At 63.2% G+C, this 18,077-nt stretch overlaps 1 protein-coding gene across 2 annotated transcripts in view; it reads right to left on the bottom strand.

The window, feature by feature from the left end:
- HDAC5 (histone deacetylase 5) overlaps positions 1 to 18,077 on the bottom strand; it is a 99,379-nt gene that overhangs the window by 7,172 nt on the left and 74,130 nt on the right. For both annotated transcript variants that reach the window (XM_067541068.1, XM_067541069.1), the window contains 17 exons: positions 16,590 to 16,724; positions 14,535 to 14,757; positions 13,756 to 13,961; positions 13,329 to 13,607; positions 11,584 to 11,749; positions 10,471 to 10,604; positions 9,009 to 9,129; positions 8,214 to 8,263; positions 8,026 to 8,133; positions 6,880 to 6,935; positions 5,243 to 5,330; positions 3,816 to 3,935; positions 3,229 to 3,326; positions 2,310 to 2,428; positions 1,466 to 1,599; positions 1,099 to 1,183; positions 422 to 575 (listed from right to left, as the gene is read on the bottom strand). In XM_067541068.1, the coding sequence (XP_067397169.1) occupies positions 422 to 575; positions 1,099 to 1,183; positions 1,466 to 1,599; positions 2,310 to 2,428; positions 3,229 to 3,326; positions 3,816 to 3,935; positions 5,243 to 5,330; positions 6,880 to 6,935; positions 8,026 to 8,133; positions 8,214 to 8,263; positions 9,009 to 9,129; positions 10,471 to 10,604; positions 11,584 to 11,749; positions 13,329 to 13,607; positions 13,756 to 13,961; positions 14,535 to 14,757; positions 16,590 to 16,724 (2,276 nt within the window). The remainder of the gene's footprint in view (positions 1 to 421; positions 576 to 1,098; positions 1,184 to 1,465; positions 1,600 to 2,309; positions 2,429 to 3,228; positions 3,327 to 3,815; positions 3,936 to 5,242; positions 5,331 to 6,879; positions 6,936 to 8,025; positions 8,134 to 8,213; positions 8,264 to 9,008; positions 9,130 to 10,470; positions 10,605 to 11,583; positions 11,750 to 13,328; positions 13,608 to 13,755; positions 13,962 to 14,534; positions 14,758 to 16,589; positions 16,725 to 18,077) is intronic.

Raw genomic sequence — 18,077 nt, 5'->3', positions numbered from 1 at the left:
GGTTTCTGAAGGTTCAGACTGCAGCGAGTTGGCTGAAGTGAGCCGCTCCACACCACTGCCCTCTGCTGGATGGGTGCAGAACTGATCAATTCTGTGTCATAGGCCCTGTACAGCCGGGGGCTAATGGAGACTCTCCTTTAGCGCAAGGCCCAGGGGGCTGTGGTCTGGGTGCAGGAGGCTTTGAGCTCTATCCCACTGCCACTGGGAAGTTTAGAGCCAGATTTAGACCCCGATTCAAGTCCATCTCCAACAAAAATCCCAGCAGGGCACAGCTCGGTGAACCAGCAGAGGACCGCGCCCTGCCCTGGAATGTGGGGACCCAACCCAGGAGGCTAATCCACGTCATGAGCAACCAGACCCGATACATCTGGGCTGCTGAGGACGCACACAGGCAGCGGGCGCCGCGTGGGGACGGCCGTACCTGGGGCTGCAGTTGGTGCTTCCTTGTTCAGCATCGACCGATAGCAATGCCATGGCACTTACTGTCTCAGCCTCCTCCGCCTCTCCCTTCTGCGCCTCCAGCAAGGAGCAGCTGACCACGGAGGCACAGCGCTTCACAGAGCTCCAGTGTTTGCCTGCAGGCACCAGGGGCGAACTGTTAGGGGCGCCCGACTGCCCCACACGGACAAGTCTTGCTCCTGCACCACCCCCTACAGCGCCTCCTGCTGGGAGAGGCTGGGACTGGCGGTAGCTGGGAGTTCCCCACCAGCCTGGCTCCTGCCCTGTGCCCTACAGCGCCTCCTGCTGGGAGAGGCTGGGACTGGCGGTAGCTGGGAGTTCCCCACCAGCCTGGCTCCTGCCCTGTGCCCTACAGCGCCTCCTGCTGGGAGAGGCTGGGACTGGCGGTAGCTGGGAGTTCCCCACCAGCCTGGCTCCTGCCCTGTGCCCTACAGCGCCTCCTGCTGGAAGAGGCTGGGACTGGAGTTCCCCCCTCCCCAGCCTGGCTCCTGCACCGCCCGCCATTGTGCACATCAGGGACTTGCTTTTACTATCCCCCTATGAAGTTCTGCCCAGAGGCGAACCCACAGGGCATCAACAGAAGGGATTCCCCAACTCCTCCCCAGACCCAGCGCCCTGGCGCGCCCCCCCCGAACTTACTCTGGATTTCAATAACTTTCTCCAGCGTGGCTACGGCATTTACATTTGGCTTTTGCTGCAGAAGAGTTTGATCCAAGGGGTCCAGCTGGGGAAGAGGAGGGGGGGGAGGAGAGCCTCAGAAAGAGGCGGAGACAAGTTCTGCCCCCTCCCGCCCATCCCCACGCGTGCTTCATCCAATTCTACTTTCCCTTCCCCTGCGCCCCACACGTTACTCTTCTGTAGCGACGTCACCAGACAGAAAGCTACCACAGGAATAAGATGGGGCCGCACTCCTGGGGCTGGGATGGAGCCGTGACCCAGCCTGAAATCCCCAGAGAGGCGCCTGAGTGGGCTGTGCTGGGCGGGAGTGTCTGACATTGGCACTGACCTCCACACCAAGCAGGGCAGAGACGCAGGCTTCTGAGGCGTCGCAGATGGCCGTCAGGTCGTGACCGCCTTCCAAAGCCAGCACCACGCGGCCGCCGGCCAGCTTCATCAGCTGCTTGGTTAGGTGTCCGAAACCTATGGGGAGGGGGAGAAAGTGCCCTGGTCAGTCTGGGACAAGGCCCGCCCCTCGCAGAGTCCTGCAGCACCCGGGGGCGTTGGGATCACAGGAGCCAGTGAGACAGACTGATAGATTAGACAGAGGCGTATGTATGGGGATGAAGAGACAGACGGAGATGTATGCCTGTATGGACGGAGATAGACAGACCAACCGCTGCCCACAACCTGGGGATTGCAAAGTGCTTGGTCAGTGGATTAAGCCCCCATTTCACAGGTGGGGAAATTGAGGCACAGAGCGGGGCAGTGACTCTCACCCAGGAAAGCCGGGCAGTGGCGGAGCCAGGGCTACAGCCCAGGTAACCCCGCCCTGCGTGCATTAAGCCAATGGACCAGCTGCATCTAGAGCATGTCTCTCTGTATTAGCACGAGGGCAGCGGCTACGCAGCGCCAGGGGGCCTGCCGGGAACTCAGGAGAACCAGGTGAAGCCCAGCTCGGAGGCCCTGGACCCAACGAGCCGACACGTCCAGGGCCGACGGGGGAGGTCAGCCCAGGTTGGACCCAGCAAGGAAAGATCCCAGCCCCGGGTCATCTCCCGCCCCCACCAGGCCCAGGTCACCACGCAGGCCCTCGGCTCCCTGTGGGGCAGCCCCCCAAATGCAGCCCCGCCAGCCCCCCAAACACAGGCCCTCGGTCCTCCGTGGGGCAGCCCCGCCGGCCCCGCTCTCACATTTTGCTGTGACGGAGTAGCCGCCCAGGGGAGACAGGTGTCCCTCGACCGCGTCGAAGCCGGCAGAGACCAGGACCACGTCCGGGGAGAACTCGTTGGCTATCGGCATCACCACCGTCCTGCAGGAGGGGAGACGGCAAGTAAGGCCCCCGGCAGAGCCACGCCAGCTTCGCACCGCCCTCGGCTGAGACCCCCGGGGCTGGGAGACTGGCTGCCGGGCCACGAAGAGGACACAGAACACCTCAGCACCCACGAGGGAGCACGGCCTGCCCCGGGCCCCTAGGCACCCTCCCCCTGTTCCGGATCCCTGGGAACCCGTCCCTGCCCCAGGATCCCCCTTCCCTGCTCCCCTCAACGACACAGGAGATGTGCATTCCTCAGCCCCTGCCCCAGCTGCCCTCCCCAGATGCTGCGGCCAGAAGAGGCAGGGAGGGCAGGCACGCAGGACCCCTGGGTTCTATTCCCAGCTCTGACATTGGCCTACGGGCTGACCTTGGGCAAGTCACTTCCCCGCTCTGTGCCTCAGTTTCCCCTTCGGCGAAGCAGGGCTAATGCTGCTCAAAGGGCAGCGAGCTGCTAGCGCTGTCTGCTGTGGCCGCGCTTGCCCAGCAGACGCTGCCCCGGCCTCACCCGATCGGTGTCGTTATCACACCAGTCCTATTAGCCCCGGACGGCTTCCCAGCGCCAGCCAGACGTCAGCCCCCTCGACCCACCCCTGGGCGTCCCCCACTCGGATGGATGGAGGCCGCGTGACTGGCCCAAGGGCACCCGGCGAGTCAGTGGCAGGGCCCTCGTCCCTCCTTCCCCTCCGCCGAGGCGGCGGGTCGCTCTGTGCCGTCCCAGGCCTGCGGGGTGCCCCAGCACCGGAGAGGAGCCGGCTGCAATGGGCGATGTGGCACCCCCCGAGGGGGGGCCCTACCTGAACGCCGCCAGGTACTCCACGTCTCCGACGGGGGGGTCCACTCCGCCCGTCCAGGCTATGTTGACATTGTACCCCACCCCCATCCCGCTGCCGACCTGCAAGAGAGGAGACGGGCCTAGGACGTGCACGGATCCGTGGGCAAAGCCACGGGCGGGGGCCTGGCCTCACAGCCCCTGTGGAAGGGCCCGGCATGGGGGCGGGGGGCTAGGCTGGCTCAGGGCTCTGACCTCGCTGCTGGCCTCGCCCTGTGGGGGCCTGAACCCCCTTCTCCATTAGCTCTCGGGGGGGGGGATCATAGAGGGAGCTTTACAAGGGGAATCAGGATCCGGCCGCCCCCACCCCCAGCTCTGTAGGACTCCCAAGCGGGGAACGCCCTCGTGTCAGATGCCTGGGAGCTGTCACATCCCAGCCCCACATCTGACGGCGGGTGGGACTAACAGCCCCATAAGTCCTGCTTTAGATTCCCTCTGCAATCCCCACCCGGCCTGGGAAAGGCTCCCTCGACACCCTCCCAGAGAGACGCCTTCCAGACGGCGCACGCTGGGCCCCCCCCGGCCCCGGCCAGCTCTCGGGCCCGCTCTCACCTCCTCGGGGGCGCCGCTGCCCGGGAAGAAGTTGCCGTTGTCGTAGCGGTGCAGGGAGATGTACAAAACGCTGGGGTCGCCGTAGAAGGCCTGCTGGGTGCCGTTACCGTGGTGGATGTCCTGCAGGGATGGCAGGGAGCACAGACGGTTCGGGAGGGGGCCACCAAGAGGCCAGGAGCCGGCCGAGTGTGGCCAGTGGCCTCCCGGTGACACTCCACTTGATGCTGATGCAAAGACTGGTGGATACAAACGTGCCTCCATCGGGACTGACTGTCCGGGCCGGATCCCAGCTTCCCTCCCTCGGGCCCCGTGCAGCTGGTACTTTCTGGCAGGGTTGCCCATTTGCTATACCCACCGCCCCCCTGGCAAGCTCTGAGTCTGCTTCCGTGTGGAACAGCGAGTGAGATCCCAGCCTTAAAGCTTGCCAGCCAGGCCATGGCGCAGGGCAGCGGCCATGAGAAGTGTGACCAGAGACCCCTTTTGTCTCAGCGGGGCGTTCACTCTGGAGGCTAATGATGGCGCCCGAGCACAGGCAGCAACTGTGCGCACAAACGCAGCTGCACTTACTGTAGCTGCACTTGGAAAAAGGTTGGTGACCTTGGCGCAGCTTTACTCACTCCTGCAACCTGCGTGCTTAGCCCCGCCCCGCCCCTCGCAAACATCTTCACACCAGGAGGGGAGATCCAAAGGGGGCCAAAGGAGGGGGCTGATGGGTGCGGGCGGGAGTGGAAAGAAAAAGCTGCTAGCTGGATTTTTTTGCTTTCCATGTTGGTCTAGTGCAGCGAACCGCCTAGGTTTATTTAGCCGAGACCAGACCGTGCTGCTGTTGTAGACGTGAACCAAGGAGAACAACCCTGTGTCTTGCCTCCACTAGCTTCTCCATGGAGTTAGTGATCCCCATGGGAACAGACGCAGCCGGGCCCGTCTACACTACACAGCCTTTGCCGGCACAGCCAGAGACGCCGCATGAAGCACCCAAAGGCGTTGCTCTGCCAGCGTAAGCCCATCACCACCCCAAATGAGAGCGGCTGTGCTGACAGACGCACTTTTCTTTCCCTACGGTTCTGTCTACACTGGGGGGTTTTGTCAACACAGCTACATTGGCAAATCTTGGTAGGGTAGATGTCAACCTCAGTCATCCTAGATGACGTCTCTGCACCCCTCAATTTGCTAGAGTTGACGGTCCTCAGATTCCTAAGCAGGTGGGGGAAAAAAAAAACCCCAAGCAAGAAAAGCCGCAACCCCCCCACCTCCTTCTTTATCCATCCTGAGGTGCAGAAGCAAGCCAAAGGCTGGGGATTTTTTGTTTTTGCAGGGCTGGCTGGAAAGAGAAGGACCCTGCCGCTACAACAGGAGCAGGGATCTGATTCCCAGCCAACAGCAGGGACTTTCTGGTTGGCCTGGATGTCTCTGGCCGCCTTCCTTACCCAGTCCACAATGAGGATTTTGCCAACGCTGAGCTTCTGCTGGAGGAGTTTGGCGGCGATGGCGACCGAGTTGAAGAAGCAGAAGCCCCTGGAAAGGCAGGAGAGGAGAGAGACGTGGTTACCGGGAAAGCAGGCAGGAGAACCAGGGCAGCGGAGAACATCACTAGGGCTTCCCTGCTACCGGTGCCCGCCACTGCTCCCCCAGCTCAGCGCCACGCCCCTGGGCACCCAGGGTCATTTCATCCTGTTCGGGGCAGAGCGACGGGACCCGGTGGCTAAAACCCGGCAGCGGATCCCAGCGCTGGGGGAACGACAGTGGGAAATAGGACGGGAAAAGGCTAGTGGAGACAGGCTCCCCCGAAAGCCATGTCATAGAACTGCCCTGGCAACCCTCCAGGGGGCAGGGGACTGGGTGTGCGGGGCAGGGGGAGAATCAGTGACATGCAGGGCTGGGGCAGGCCCCAGAACACACTCCTTGCCTACACCGGACAGTGAAAGCGGCCAAGAGCCCCAGAGCCAACCACTGGGATCCAAGGCCCTAATATTCTTCTGCTCAGTGCAGGGGGCCCAGCTTCCCCCCCAGGATTTCCTGAGTGCCTCTGCATTGGTCCCAGCCTCTTGGTGTCAGTTAGAGCAGCCTACGGGCTGCTCTAACTTATACCAGTTGGCTCAGTGTCCGGGATCATATGCCAATCAGCGGCATGTGCTCTACCCCACCCCGTGCCAGCTGACAGGTCCCCCACACCACGGTAATTCTCAGCTGGAGTCCACTGCTTTGTACCACATGGATGGTACAAAACGGCCGGGACAGGAGCGAATCCAGACCCAGATTGGTAGCTTGAGCCCCACCCCTTGTTTAAACACAGCTGTTGCTACCCCAGATTCGTCCATCACCCAGACAAGGCTTGGACGGCTTCTGCCTCGACACTGGCAGGGGGCCCCTCGTTCCTGCAGCCTGGCCCCAGTGGAACATGCCCTCCTCTAGCCATGCCGGCCGCCACACCCCCACGAGGGGCAAGCGGGACAGTCCCCCGGTAAAAGAAGCTGAGCTGAGGTATGAGTGGGGCGTGTGCCAGCGGCAGGAGCGCTCTGCAGAGCCGCCACCGCCGGCAGGGGTAGCTGGCAGGGCAGGCATGCCAGCCGAAAAGCATTTGCAACTGACCCACCGGAGTCCAAACTTCTTCCCATCCCAATCAGACTAACCACCACGGCTTGGTGAGCCCCGGCACGGGAACCCCCCCGAACAGGCTCCAGCCTGGCTGGCAGAGAGGAGGCCTTCGCTGAGTCACGCAGGAGCCAGGCAAAGCTCAGCGGGAGGTTTTCACAGGTCGCTGGGGTTTCTAAGCATCCCGCTCAGGACACTTGCAAAGGGACTGGCAGTCAGAGAGCCCTGAATATCAGGCCCCTTGGCGGCATCTCTAGTGGGGCGCCCCAAATCACCAGTCCCGGTGGGAAAGCTCCTCCTAGAGTGGTAGTGGGGCTGATCTTGGTTATAACCCGATAGCCCCCCAGCCGTGTGACTTCACGGCCCCCCGACGGGGGAAATGCCCGGCTGGAACTGGCCCTTCGGGCTCAGGTCAGCGTTCTCCCCTTTACCCGGCCTCCCAGGATGGAAGAGAGCAAAAACCTGCCCTTACATGGCAGTGGATTCCTCCGCGTGGTGCCCCGGTGGCCGGATGACGGCAAATCCATTCTGCACAGAGAAGCAGGGTGTTAAATGATTTAGGCAGATCAGAAGCTCTCTCACCCAGAGGTTCCCACCCCCTGTTCTGACGACGCCCAGGCACGGCAGGCCCAGACAGACCCGGGGACGCACAGAATGGCGGGCGGGCGGCTACGTGAGATGAGAAATGCTGTTTTCACTTAGCTTGTAAGCACTTTGGGGCAGGGCCTAGTCTGTGACTGGGGCTCCTCACTGCTATTCAGACAAGAAACAACAGGACAGGGCTTAGAACAAGTCGCTTCCAAGCAGAAAGAAGACCCACAACAGTGGCACAGCCTGGATGTAAATACACGAGCGCCTGTGTTCAGGGGAACCTGCCCATTGCCATCCCCCCCCCCAGCACCCCGTTTCTCCGCTGCCACCATAGCTAGAGTCACAAGGGCTGGTTCGCCCGATCCCAGCAGCACCAGCAGGCACAGCGAGACCACCCAGGAGACTCCAACGCGAGACCACTCGCCGCGGGGCTCCTCCGACATGGCAACTGGCCCCAGCGCGTTCTCTCCCCCCCTTCTCCCGGGCCACCCCAGCAACATCTGCAACGTGCTCTGCTGCAGCCCCTGTCAGAGGGGAATTGGAGGGTGCAAGTCCGAGGAGCAGGGGTGAAAGCGGATGGGAACAGACGAGGGAAGCTTTCACTGTCGCGGTGGGGGAGCGCTCCCGCTGACCACCCCCTACATGGAGCAGCGGGGACTGAGCACGGGACCTTCCTCACCACAGCGCAGCTCTCTCCAAGGAGAGCCGCAGGAGAACTCCATTAGCTGCTAGCAGTAGTAGGTTGTTATCCTCTATGTAGACCGGCTCCATGTGAATTCGGGAGCTCCAGCGCCAAAATCACAATCTCCTACTCCCTGAGCTAAAGGGGCAACCCCTCCAGCTACTACACGCCCCTGGGGGCAGGGACGGTCTTTGTTCTGCGTGAGTGCAGCCCCTCGCCCCGTGACTTGGACCCCTAGGCACTCCAGCACGACCAATAAGACGACCCAGCAGCAGGCTGTTGCAGTGGCCATGCTCCGCCACTAGAGGGAGACCGGCTGGCGCGCCGGGAGCACGCGGGACTCACCTTGAGCTCGCCGGAGGCCACCTTGAAGGCCAACTCCACCAAGCAGCCCACGGCCATGCGGACGGCGCTGGACGAGTGCATCTCATTCCACACCGTGTCGCTGTCCACCTGCCCGGGAAGCAAGCAGGGCCGTTAGGGGGGGCGGCACCGAGCCCCCTCACCCCCCCCCCCCGGGTCGAGCTACTCACCCCGATGCCGCCGCAGGGCAGGACCGCGTACATCTTCTGGCTGATGGGACCTGGGCAGAGCAGAGGGAGCAGTGACCGACAGCCGAGAGCCCACGCCCCTGCCTGGGGAGGGCACGGCCCCCCTCGCCCCGCCCCTCGAGATCTGCACTGGGGAGAGGTAAAAAGGGGGGGGGGAGATCTGGACACAGGGGCATAGGAGCTGCCCCGCTGCATCACCCCCGCTGGGCCCATCCGAACTGGTGTCCCAGCTCCTGCCGTAATAACCATGGGGACTGGGTCCAGCTAGTCCAATGTCCAACCACTCACCGTACCCGAAAGGGTCCCCAGTCCCAGTCTGCCCACTAGGCCACACTCCCTTCCCAGGGACAGGGAAAGAACCCAGGAGTCCTGGCTCCCAGTCCCTCCTGCTCTAACCAATAGGCCACACCCCCTTCCCCGAGCCAGGAATAGAACCCAGGAACCCTGACTCTCTGTTCCCCCTGCTCTAACCACTATGCCCCACTCCCCTCCCAGAGCCAGGGATAGACCCCAGGAGCCCTGACTTGCAGTCCCCCCAGCTCTAACCCCTATGACACACTCCCATCCCCCGAGTCAGGGAAAGAACCCAGGAGTCCTGACTCCTTGGCCCCTGCTCTAACCATTAGGAGGTGCTGTCTCTACTAGATGCAGCCCACAGAGACTGAACAGCCCCATCTGCCTCCCTCTGCAGCCACCAGCGAAACGCCCAGGGACGCCAGCGGGAGCAGGCAGGGGCCCTCGGTCACCCTCAGGCAGGGCGCTGCCAGGGCCGCCCACCTAGCAGCTTCTTGCTGTCGAGTTTCTGCCGGTTGAGGGGGCTGGTTCCGTATAACAACGTGTGATGCTCCGAATGGACTGTCTGGATTTCATCCAGCGTTGCTTTCCGGCCCCGGATCCGCTAGCAGAGAGAGAACGGGGTGAGGGCGCGTCCCTGCTGGGGTTGCCACTGGGCCAGACTGTCCCGGGAGCCTCGCTTTATTGGCAGCTGTGCCCCAGGGCGCACGGCCAGCTCAGGGTCACCCCGGAGCTCCTGGGGGTTTGTACCTCACAGGTGGCAATCGGGGATGCGTTCACGCCGGCGCTGGGGACCAGACAGTCCCATGGGGATCCAAACAGCTGACTGGGCTCCCTTCCCTGGGGTTGTGCTCCCTGCATTCGGAGGCTGGGCAGCCCCAGGTAATTCAGAGCCACCCCAGAGCTGCTTCAACCTACCCTGAACATCCTATTGCCCCCCACTGGCCCTGGGCAGCAGAGAACAGCAGTAGCCAGAACACCCCAGCCATGCCCCCCCACCCCACACACCCTCCGACGCTGGCAGGGGCGAGGGTTTCTCCCTGGGCTATTTCCACACCCGCTTTGTGCTGCCAGAGCGGCACTGAAGTGCAGCCGAGAACCGGACCCTGAGCTCCTTCCAAGCTGCCAAACAGCCCCGGATCCCGGACGACCGAGGCGTCAGCTGCCCCGAGTGACGGTGTGGCGCTGGGGCATTCAGTCCCGAGGCTTGCCTGGCTCTCTCTGCACGGCACAGCCGGCGGGGCAGTGTCCGATCTCACGGACACCTCAGGCGGGCTGGGCTGGCTGAAGCCGGGGACCCCCCGTCTCTTGTGCTAGGGAGGCCAGGTCTGCACTGCACACTGCATCTGGGCTCACCCCCCGGTCCACACCCAAAACCCTCTCCACCAGTTTTGGTGGGGCTTTCGACCCCGGCTGGCTGGCACGGCTGGGGCTTGGAGCCTGGGCTGGTAACCCACCCGCTTTGCCGTGAGCTGCCGAGTCCTCCAACGCCATCCCACACTCCCCTCACCCTCGCCACGTGCCCAGCCCAGGTTCTCCCACAACCCCCTGGGAAAGAACCAGAGAGCGGCTCAGCGCAGCAAGACGCCCGGGCTGTGCCCCCACGGGGGAATGTGGCAACAGTGACGTGGGCAGGGCTTTGCCCCGTGGCCGCTCACGCGTGGGCAGGTGCCAAACGCCAAGGCTAACTCTGCAGTGAAGACGGACGAGACGGTGTTGGTAATTCAACAGCCCTTCCTGCCATGCCTGGAGCCGGGGGGTGCCCGGTGCATCATCTCTGAGGTGGAACAATAAGCCAACCCCCCCAGCCACTCGTGGTCCCAGGACACTTTCCGCACGAGGTGCCCCGGGGCAATTCAACCCGGCGGCTGCCTTCTGAGCCCCCCCCGGTCCCTCCGACACCGAGGCATGGCTGTCATCCCAGCTTCCCGCTCCGGATTCTCACCTCGCATTTGCTCAGCAAGCCGGTCTCTTGGAGCCTGGACCAGATGCTCTGGATTCTCCCAGCATGCTCTGGGTGAATGTTAGTGCTCCCGCACATACACTGGTGCTTTAGCATGAACGTGTCGTAGACCACGCCTGGGGGAGAGAGAAGGGAGGGGGCGGGGTACAGACGGGGCAGCGGGAACCCCACGACCCGTCCAGCTATGGAACAGCCTGGGGCAAAGCCCTGGAAGATGTCCTGGCGTGGCGCCCTAGTGGTGGCGAGGAGCAGAGAGAGCGGTTGCAGTGCAGCCTTGGCGAACTGAGCTGGGTTGTATCAGCAGGTGCTTTGAGAAGCAGAGGCCCCAGACTTTTATCCTGGCTGCACGGGTTTTTCCTTCCCGAGCTTCTCTAGGCACGTCTACACTGCAGTAACAGACCTGCCCGGGTCAGCTGAGGCAGGCTAGCAGAGCTCGGGCGGGGAGCTATAAAATGGCAGTGTAGACACGCCGGCTGGAGCCTGGGCTCCGAGACCCTTTGAGGAGGGCAAACGTCCACACTGCCATTTTATAGCCAGCTGCCCCAGGCTCCGCAACTCGGCGCCGCGGGTGTTTTAATCGCAGCGCAGAGGTGCCCTATGAATCATGGGCCAGCAACAGAGCCACTGAATGTCTCTTTTCTAAGGCAACAAGATTGCGGGGGACGCAGCGAGAACCGGGCTGCCTTGGCCGCTCCAGGATCCTCCTGCCTGATTCTGCTGGAGAATCTCACGTTTCCATTTTCACACATTTAAAAGTTTCCAGGCCTGAGGGTTGGAAAGAAACCAATAAAAGCTGATCCGGACCTAAGCGGCACCCTGGGGTCTGCCTGAGTCTGCAGACAAGCATGCAAAGACGGCGCGAGCTGCATCACTCAGCTCAGCAGGACGTTCACTCTGAAGTCTAATGACGACCCTTTGTGCCAACTGTGCTCACGGCACTCGAGAACGGAGAGGGATGATCATACTTTGTAGGTCTGCACGTTACTGTAAGTTGCACCCCGCTTCAGCCTCAGGAGAGGACGGAGCTTGGGCCGTGGGGGTGGCTTCGGCTGTTTCCCCCCCATCCCAGGTGATCTCTGGGACATTACTTCTTACCTGTAGTGAACATGTGTTTCACCGGGGGCTCAGCCGCCGTGCTCTTCACACCCGCGCTGGCAGGCGAGGACTGGGTCCGGCTCAGCGTTTGGTGAGGCAGGGCGGCAATGCTCAGGGAGGCTGGGAAGAGCTGGATCGGCTGCAGCTGCTGGGCGTCTGGGAACACCTGCCGGAACAGAGCCCAGAGAAGGGAAATCCACCGGCTGCCAAGCCTGTCCGAGGCTGCCTGGTCCAGCGGCAGGGCCACAAGCTGGGACGCTGGTTCTGTTCCCGGCTCTGCCACGGACCCGTCTTTCCCCTCTCCGTGCCTCAGTTTCCCCTCCGGCCCTTGGTCCGCTCTGCCTGTGAAGACTGTGCACTCTGTCGGGCAGGGACTGGCTGAGGGTCTGTGCAGTGCCTGGCACAGTGGGACCCTGGCCTCTAGTGCCAGCAGGAGGCCCAGTGCGCAGGACAAAGGCGGCACCTCGAATCCCACCGAGCCGGGTCTGGGCTCTCACGCCTGCATCTGTCAGGATCTGCCCCGCCCTGCCCCTGCCGAATAGCCAGGCTGGCTTCCTTATAACCCTGCGGGAAACCAGCCTGCGGCGCCCCAGGTACCCCGGTGACGGGGACAGAAAGACGCTGGATTGGCCCAGGGAGGGGTTCAGTTCCCAGCTCCGTCCCCACCCCTGTGCCAGTCCGAGGCCGAAATGTACAACAAAGAGGAATTTGCTGCCCCCCCACTTCTGGGGAGCCCCCTCCCCCGTACCTCAGCCGTACGGGGGCAACAGTGACACCCCCAGGGGCGCCGGGAGGATGAATTCATCCACGCCCAGCTTCCGCAGCCCCAGCCTTAGCTAGGTCCTGAACAGACCCGGCTGCGGAGCGCTCAGCCAGGGGCTCCGGCGATTCCACAGCGCCGCAGCTTCCTCCCCGCCCGCGCGCCGCGCTCCTTTCACAAATCCCGTCCCCTCTGGGGAAAGAGACTCGTCCCTCCTCGCCGCGCATCCACACGCCCACCCATCCTCACTGCTGAGCAAATATTCAGCAGCCGGGGGGGGGGGGGGGGGGGGAGAGAGACAAGACGCAAGAGGCTTTGGATGAGTCATGCCCGAAAGCAGCAGCTGGGTCCGATGCAGGGAGGTCTGTGTGCGGGGGCCGGAAGCGGGGAGCGAAGAGGGCCATGTGGGGGTGTGGATGAGTCACTCGCCCCTCAGAGCCATCTCTGCCGCAGCCCGCCGTGAATGGGGAGCCGGCTCGGCAGGCGGCAGACTTGACAGACGTGGCGCGTGCGGCAAAGAGCTGAAAGGAGCTGCTTTGAATGGCTGGAGCCGGCAGCGCCGGGGGGGGGGAAGATGGGAAGCGTGGGCAGGAGTGTGTCTGTCTGTGCCAAAGGGTGCAAGGCAGGTGTGGCCGGGCCCACGGGTCAGGGACGCCGGCCAGACCCACACCGAGCAGGGTCTTCGGCTGGAGCGAGCGTCTCTCCCACGGCTGCCCACACCTCCCCGGGGTCACACCTCTGGTGGCGCGAGCACCGGGTCGCCCTCGGGCGGCTGGACCGCAGAAGAGGATAACAGCCTACTACAGGTGCCAGCGGGCGGAGTCACTCCTTCTGCCCGTGCTGCAGAGGCAGAAGACCTTAGCTGCTGACAGGCCTGGGTTTGAATCCGCCCGTCGGCCCCGAGAGAGGGGACGTCCTGCTGGCGGACGGCGTGTAAGGCGGAGGAGACCCTGGTTTCTTTGGGGGAGCAGTGGGAGGGGCTCACCTGCTTGTAAGCCACGCCCAGCTCTTCCGCCTCCTGCGTCTCGATGTGCTCCTCCTCCGCCCCGCACTCGCCCCCCTCCTTCAGCTGCACGCAGCCCTCGTCCTCCTCCAGGTCGTCCTGCGGGCTCTCGCTCTCCGGCGAGCCGTCCACCACGAAGGCCACCGGCCCCGGGAGCGCCCGGTCCTCCGGCAGCGCCTCCTGCTGCTCCGTCAGCTCCTCCTCCGTTTCCTCCGGGTGCGTGGTGGGCTGGCGGGGCAGCTCGCCCGTCTTGGTGATGATCTTTAGAGAGAGGGGCTGGGGTTGGCACCCGGGCCGCGCACAGCAGATACCCTCTCCCCAGCGTGGCGCCAAGTGGGTTTCTCTGGTGCCGGAGAGGTTCTCCCCCACCCCTGGCCCTACAAGCCGCCCGCCCCGCCCCGTCACCAACCTTGCCGAGCTGAATCTGCTGCTGCTGCTTCTGCTTCTCCAGGAACTGCTGGTGCATGACCAGCTGTTGCAGGGCCTGCGGGCTCTGGGGCAGCGGTGAGGACTGGGTGCGGCTCAGCGGGCGGTGCCGGGGCAGCTTGGTGACCGTCCGCATGTTGGTGGAGATGCGCTCGCCTGTCACCAGGGGGGACTGGCCGTGGAGCGGCACTGGAAGGAGAGAGCAGCCGGGCAGAGGATTAAGCGGGATGTACAGCCTAGCGCAGGGACGGCTCATCGGGGGGGGGGACGTGTCTGGACTCAGAGCCACGCTTTGGGCCACTGCCCTGTGCCGGCTGTAACGGGCAGCGTGGGCTGCGGGTCAGGGCACTGGAATGGGAGTCAGGACTCCTGGGTTCTCTCCCCAGCTCTGGTCACGGAGTCGCTACGTGACCTTGCCCCCCGCGCCTCAGTTTCCCCTTCTGCGCAAGGAGGAGAGCCACGCTGACAGGGGTGCGGCGAAACAGGCAAAGAGCTATTCCGAAGAGGAGGAAACTGAGGCACGGAGAGGGGTCAAATGACCGGCCGTGCAGCAAGCCGGTGGCACGGCCTGGAATAGAACCCTGCTCTCTGCCTCAGTTTCTTCACCCACCGGGGGACTAGATACCGAGCCCCTTCTCAGGGCAGCTGTTTCCAAGATCCCTCAGCGATGGGCAAGAAAGGGGCAAAGGCAGAAGCCCCCCTGCCCACCCCGGCCCCCAGCATGGCCTGGGCTCTGCCTCCGGCCCCCCGGCCCGCCCTCACCGGCGATCAGTGTGTTCTGCTGGCGGGCCTGCTCCAGGAGCAGCACGTGCTGCAGCAGGGAGGCGTGCCCATGGCTGTTGGTCTCGCCCTCCAGGGCGACCCCCAGCAAGCAGCCGGGGATGGACGAGGTGCTCATGAACTTGCCCGTCAGGGCGCCGCCCTGGCGCAGCGACTGGATGGCCTGGCGCTCCGCCTCCTGCTGCGTGGAGAGCTTCGGGGAAGCCTGCGGGGGAAGGAGAGAGTCTGAGATGACTGGTCCTCTGCAGACCTTCGCCCTGCTCCTGAATGACGGCCAGGGCTGGGGGTGGGGAGGATCAGCCCCCACCCCCCCAACACACCTTTGGCTGCTCAGGGCTCCCCAGGACAGCAGGATCTCTTGGGGATCCCGAATCCACTGGGGTTACCAATGGGGAAGGGGGGTATTGGAGCCATGAATGAGGTACTCCCCCCCCCCCCACATCCAGCTCTGTCCCGCTCCCCAGATGGCCACAAGGCCTCGCCCCAGCGAAGGTGAAGCAGACAAAGGTCAGTTACTCAGTCCCGGACCGTGCTCAGCTAGAGACGTGCCCCGTGCCCTGGCCCCTGGGCAGCTGGGAGCGGGCTGGCAGTCGTGCGTGGCACAAGGAGGGGCACGGGCCAGCCGGGCTCCTGTCCCTCGCTCCGTCTGGACCCCCTGGGGCCGCCTCAGATGGTCCTGGGGGCTGTTTTTTGGAGGAACAGCTGATTTCTTTATTACTCTCCTTCGCTTTGCTAATTACGGTTTAAAACCAACAGCCGCACAAACCGCCAAGGAAAGACAAAGGTGATTGACGGCTCGTTCGCTTGGTCTGTGGGATGGGCTGGAAAGAAAGGAACACAGGGAAGGAGGTGGCTGGATTTCCAAACCAGGTGGGGTTTTTAAAAGAACCAGTCAGTAAGAGGCAGGGTCAGGGATCTTCGGGCCGAACCCCGATCTCCAGCCGGGAGAACCCCACTCCAAGGAATCCGATGGAGTCTGGGTTTCCCAGAGATGAAGGCCAGAGGAGATCATCAGATCATTTTCTCTGACCTTTCGTACAGCACAGGCCAGAGAAGTTTACCCCCTCGCCCCTGTGCTGGGCCCGACGACCTGTGTTTGGCTAACGCATCTTCCAGAGGGGGGCCCAGGGTAAAATTTTCCAAAGCACATAAGAGACACCAGAGCCTTAAGTCCCATTTTGAAAAGCCATGGTGGGTCCTAAAGGTCTCCTGGGTTCTATTTCTGGCTTCGTCACCGACTCCCTGCACGACCTCGGGCAAGTCGCCTTCCTGCTCCGTGCCTCAGTTTCCCCGCCTGTAAAATGGCGGGCAATAGGACACGCTGGTTTTATGGAGCTCTCCATCTGCAAAGCGCTTCACACACATCAGCCGCGGCTCACCACGCTCCTGTGACAAACTGTTCCCTGGGAAACTGAGGCACAGAGTGCTACGTGGTTTAACTTAGCCAGGCCGGGATCCAGGGGCTGAGTTGGGATCAGAACTCGGGCACTCTCAGGGTTGTTCAGTTTACCCCCGGCACACAAAAGGGCTCATCCCTTCCCCTGTCCTTCTTTTGTTAGCAGGAGCTAAGATACCAGGCTGATCTCACCCTCGGCCTCCAGTTGTGCTACCCTAGAGTTATTAGAACGGGGGGGCTGCGCCCCGCTCAGAGAACCAGGGAATTCAGCGCTGCTCATGCCGTCAGGTCGGGAGGGTGATCTGTGGCGGGGAAGCAGCGCGGCACAGGGGTCTGGGAGTCAGGACTCCCTGGGTTCTTTGCTGGGCTCTGCCCCCCGCATTATTTACATCAGGGCAAAGGGTGAAATGGTCCCCAGCTCCGCCTGGCTATGCTCTATCCCCGCCGGTGCATGTGACGCTGCAGCCGCAGGGGACCAGGCTCTGAGATGGGAGCCCCCAGGCCCCCGGGACAGACACGGGGCCTGCCCTTCTTTCGCCAGCGCCGCAGCCATGTACAGGGCTCTGCTCCCGCTCCCGCCCTCCTCGCCCAGGGGCCGGCAGGAGCCGGGGGGCCGGCTGCCCGCTCGCGCCCGTACTCACGTTGAGGTGCGAGTTGGTCACGGTGACGGTTGCCTGCAGTCCCAGGGAGATGTTGGGGAGCGACGGGGAGGTATAGAGGTTCAGCTGGCTAGTGGATCCGTCCATCGTCAGGGCTCTGTGCTGGGGGAGCATCTGCTACAGAAGGGAAGGAGGGGGAGGTGGGGGGGAGAAAGAGACAAGGGTAAGAAGCTACTTAAGCCCCCCACCTGCCAGCTTGCTAGGACAGCACTAGCCAGCAAGGGGCGCTCTCCTCCACCGTCACACAGGTGCGGCACCAGCAGGTGAGCCCACGGCTCCGTCCTGGGAAGGGTTTTATTTGGGGGAGCGGGATCCATGCGGACGGCGGCTGCGGGGCGCAAAGAAGGAAAGGCTCCCCCGGGAGGGGGCAGCCGGGCGGCCGGAGAGCAGAGACGTCGCCCGCTCTGATGACAATCGCCAGCCAACGCGGCCCCTCTCAAGACAGGGATCTGCCCCCCCCAAAATCCACCCCTACTGACTACAGCTACGGCGGGTAAAGGTCAGCTCAAGCTCCCCAGGAGAACCGCCCCCCCATTTCCACCCCTGCTCAGCGCTAGCGCACCAGGGAAGGGCCCCCCCCGTCCCAGCATGCCGTCCCGCCCGCAGCCCAGGACGCACCCTCCCAGGCAGGACACAGCAGAGATGCTTCGACCCAGACTTCACGCCATGACGCCCAGCGAGTTTCATGGATGCGCTCGGCCCACGTGGCCCCCGGCGAGGTCTCCCCACATCCCCTCGGACCTCGCGGCCCCCCCTTCCCCGCTGGGCGCAGAAGCCCCTAGCCACGTAGCGACCGGCTCCTGGCAGCTGACCCCCACGGCAGAAGCAGGGAGCAGCAGCGCAGCCCGATTGGGGTCAGAGACACCTCTGCAGCTGCCACGGCTGTCGTTAAACCCGCCAGATGGCTCCCTTAGGCAGGCCTAGAGCCAGGCCTGCCGCAGCGCCCAAAGACGTCTCCCCCTTTGCTCTGTGCTTGCCTCGTATCAACTCTCATTGTCTCTCGGGTTTATACTTTGCCTAACCGAGTTCCCGGGTGTGCTTCCAGTTGCTCCAGTACAGGGGGAAAAAAGGGGTGTTCCCCTCCCTCCCAGTAACGCACAGGCAACCTGTGGAACTCTCTGCCAGAGGATGTTGTGAAGGCCAAGACTATAATGGGGTTCAAGAAAGAACTAGATAAGTTCACGGAGGACAGGTCCATCAATGGCTATTAGCCAGGATAGGCAGGGATGCAAAACCAAGCTCTGAGTGTCCCTAGCCTCTGACAGCCAGAAGCTGGGATTGGATAATAGGGGATGGATCACTGGATAATTGCCCTGTTCTGGTCTGGCACTGGCCACCGTCAGGAGACAGGACACTGGGCTGGATGGACCATTGGTCTGACCCAGTGTGACCGTTCTCATGTTCTTAACGGCCCTACATCACGGCCAGCTACCGACCAGCTATGCCCCGTGACAGCCCAGGGACCACGAA

The sequence above is a fragment of the Emydura macquarii genome, unplaced genomic scaffold (assembly GCF_026122565.2).
Source record: "Emydura macquarii macquarii isolate MOO-44397 ecotype Brisbane River unplaced genomic scaffold, CSIRO-AGI_Emac_v2 contig_629, whole genome shotgun sequence".
In the NCBI taxonomy this organism is placed as follows: Eukaryota; Metazoa; Chordata; order Testudines; family Chelidae; genus Emydura; species Emydura macquarii.
The sequence above is the reverse complement of the archived record's forward strand: the minus strand, read 5'-3'. Positions and strand labels throughout refer to the sequence as shown.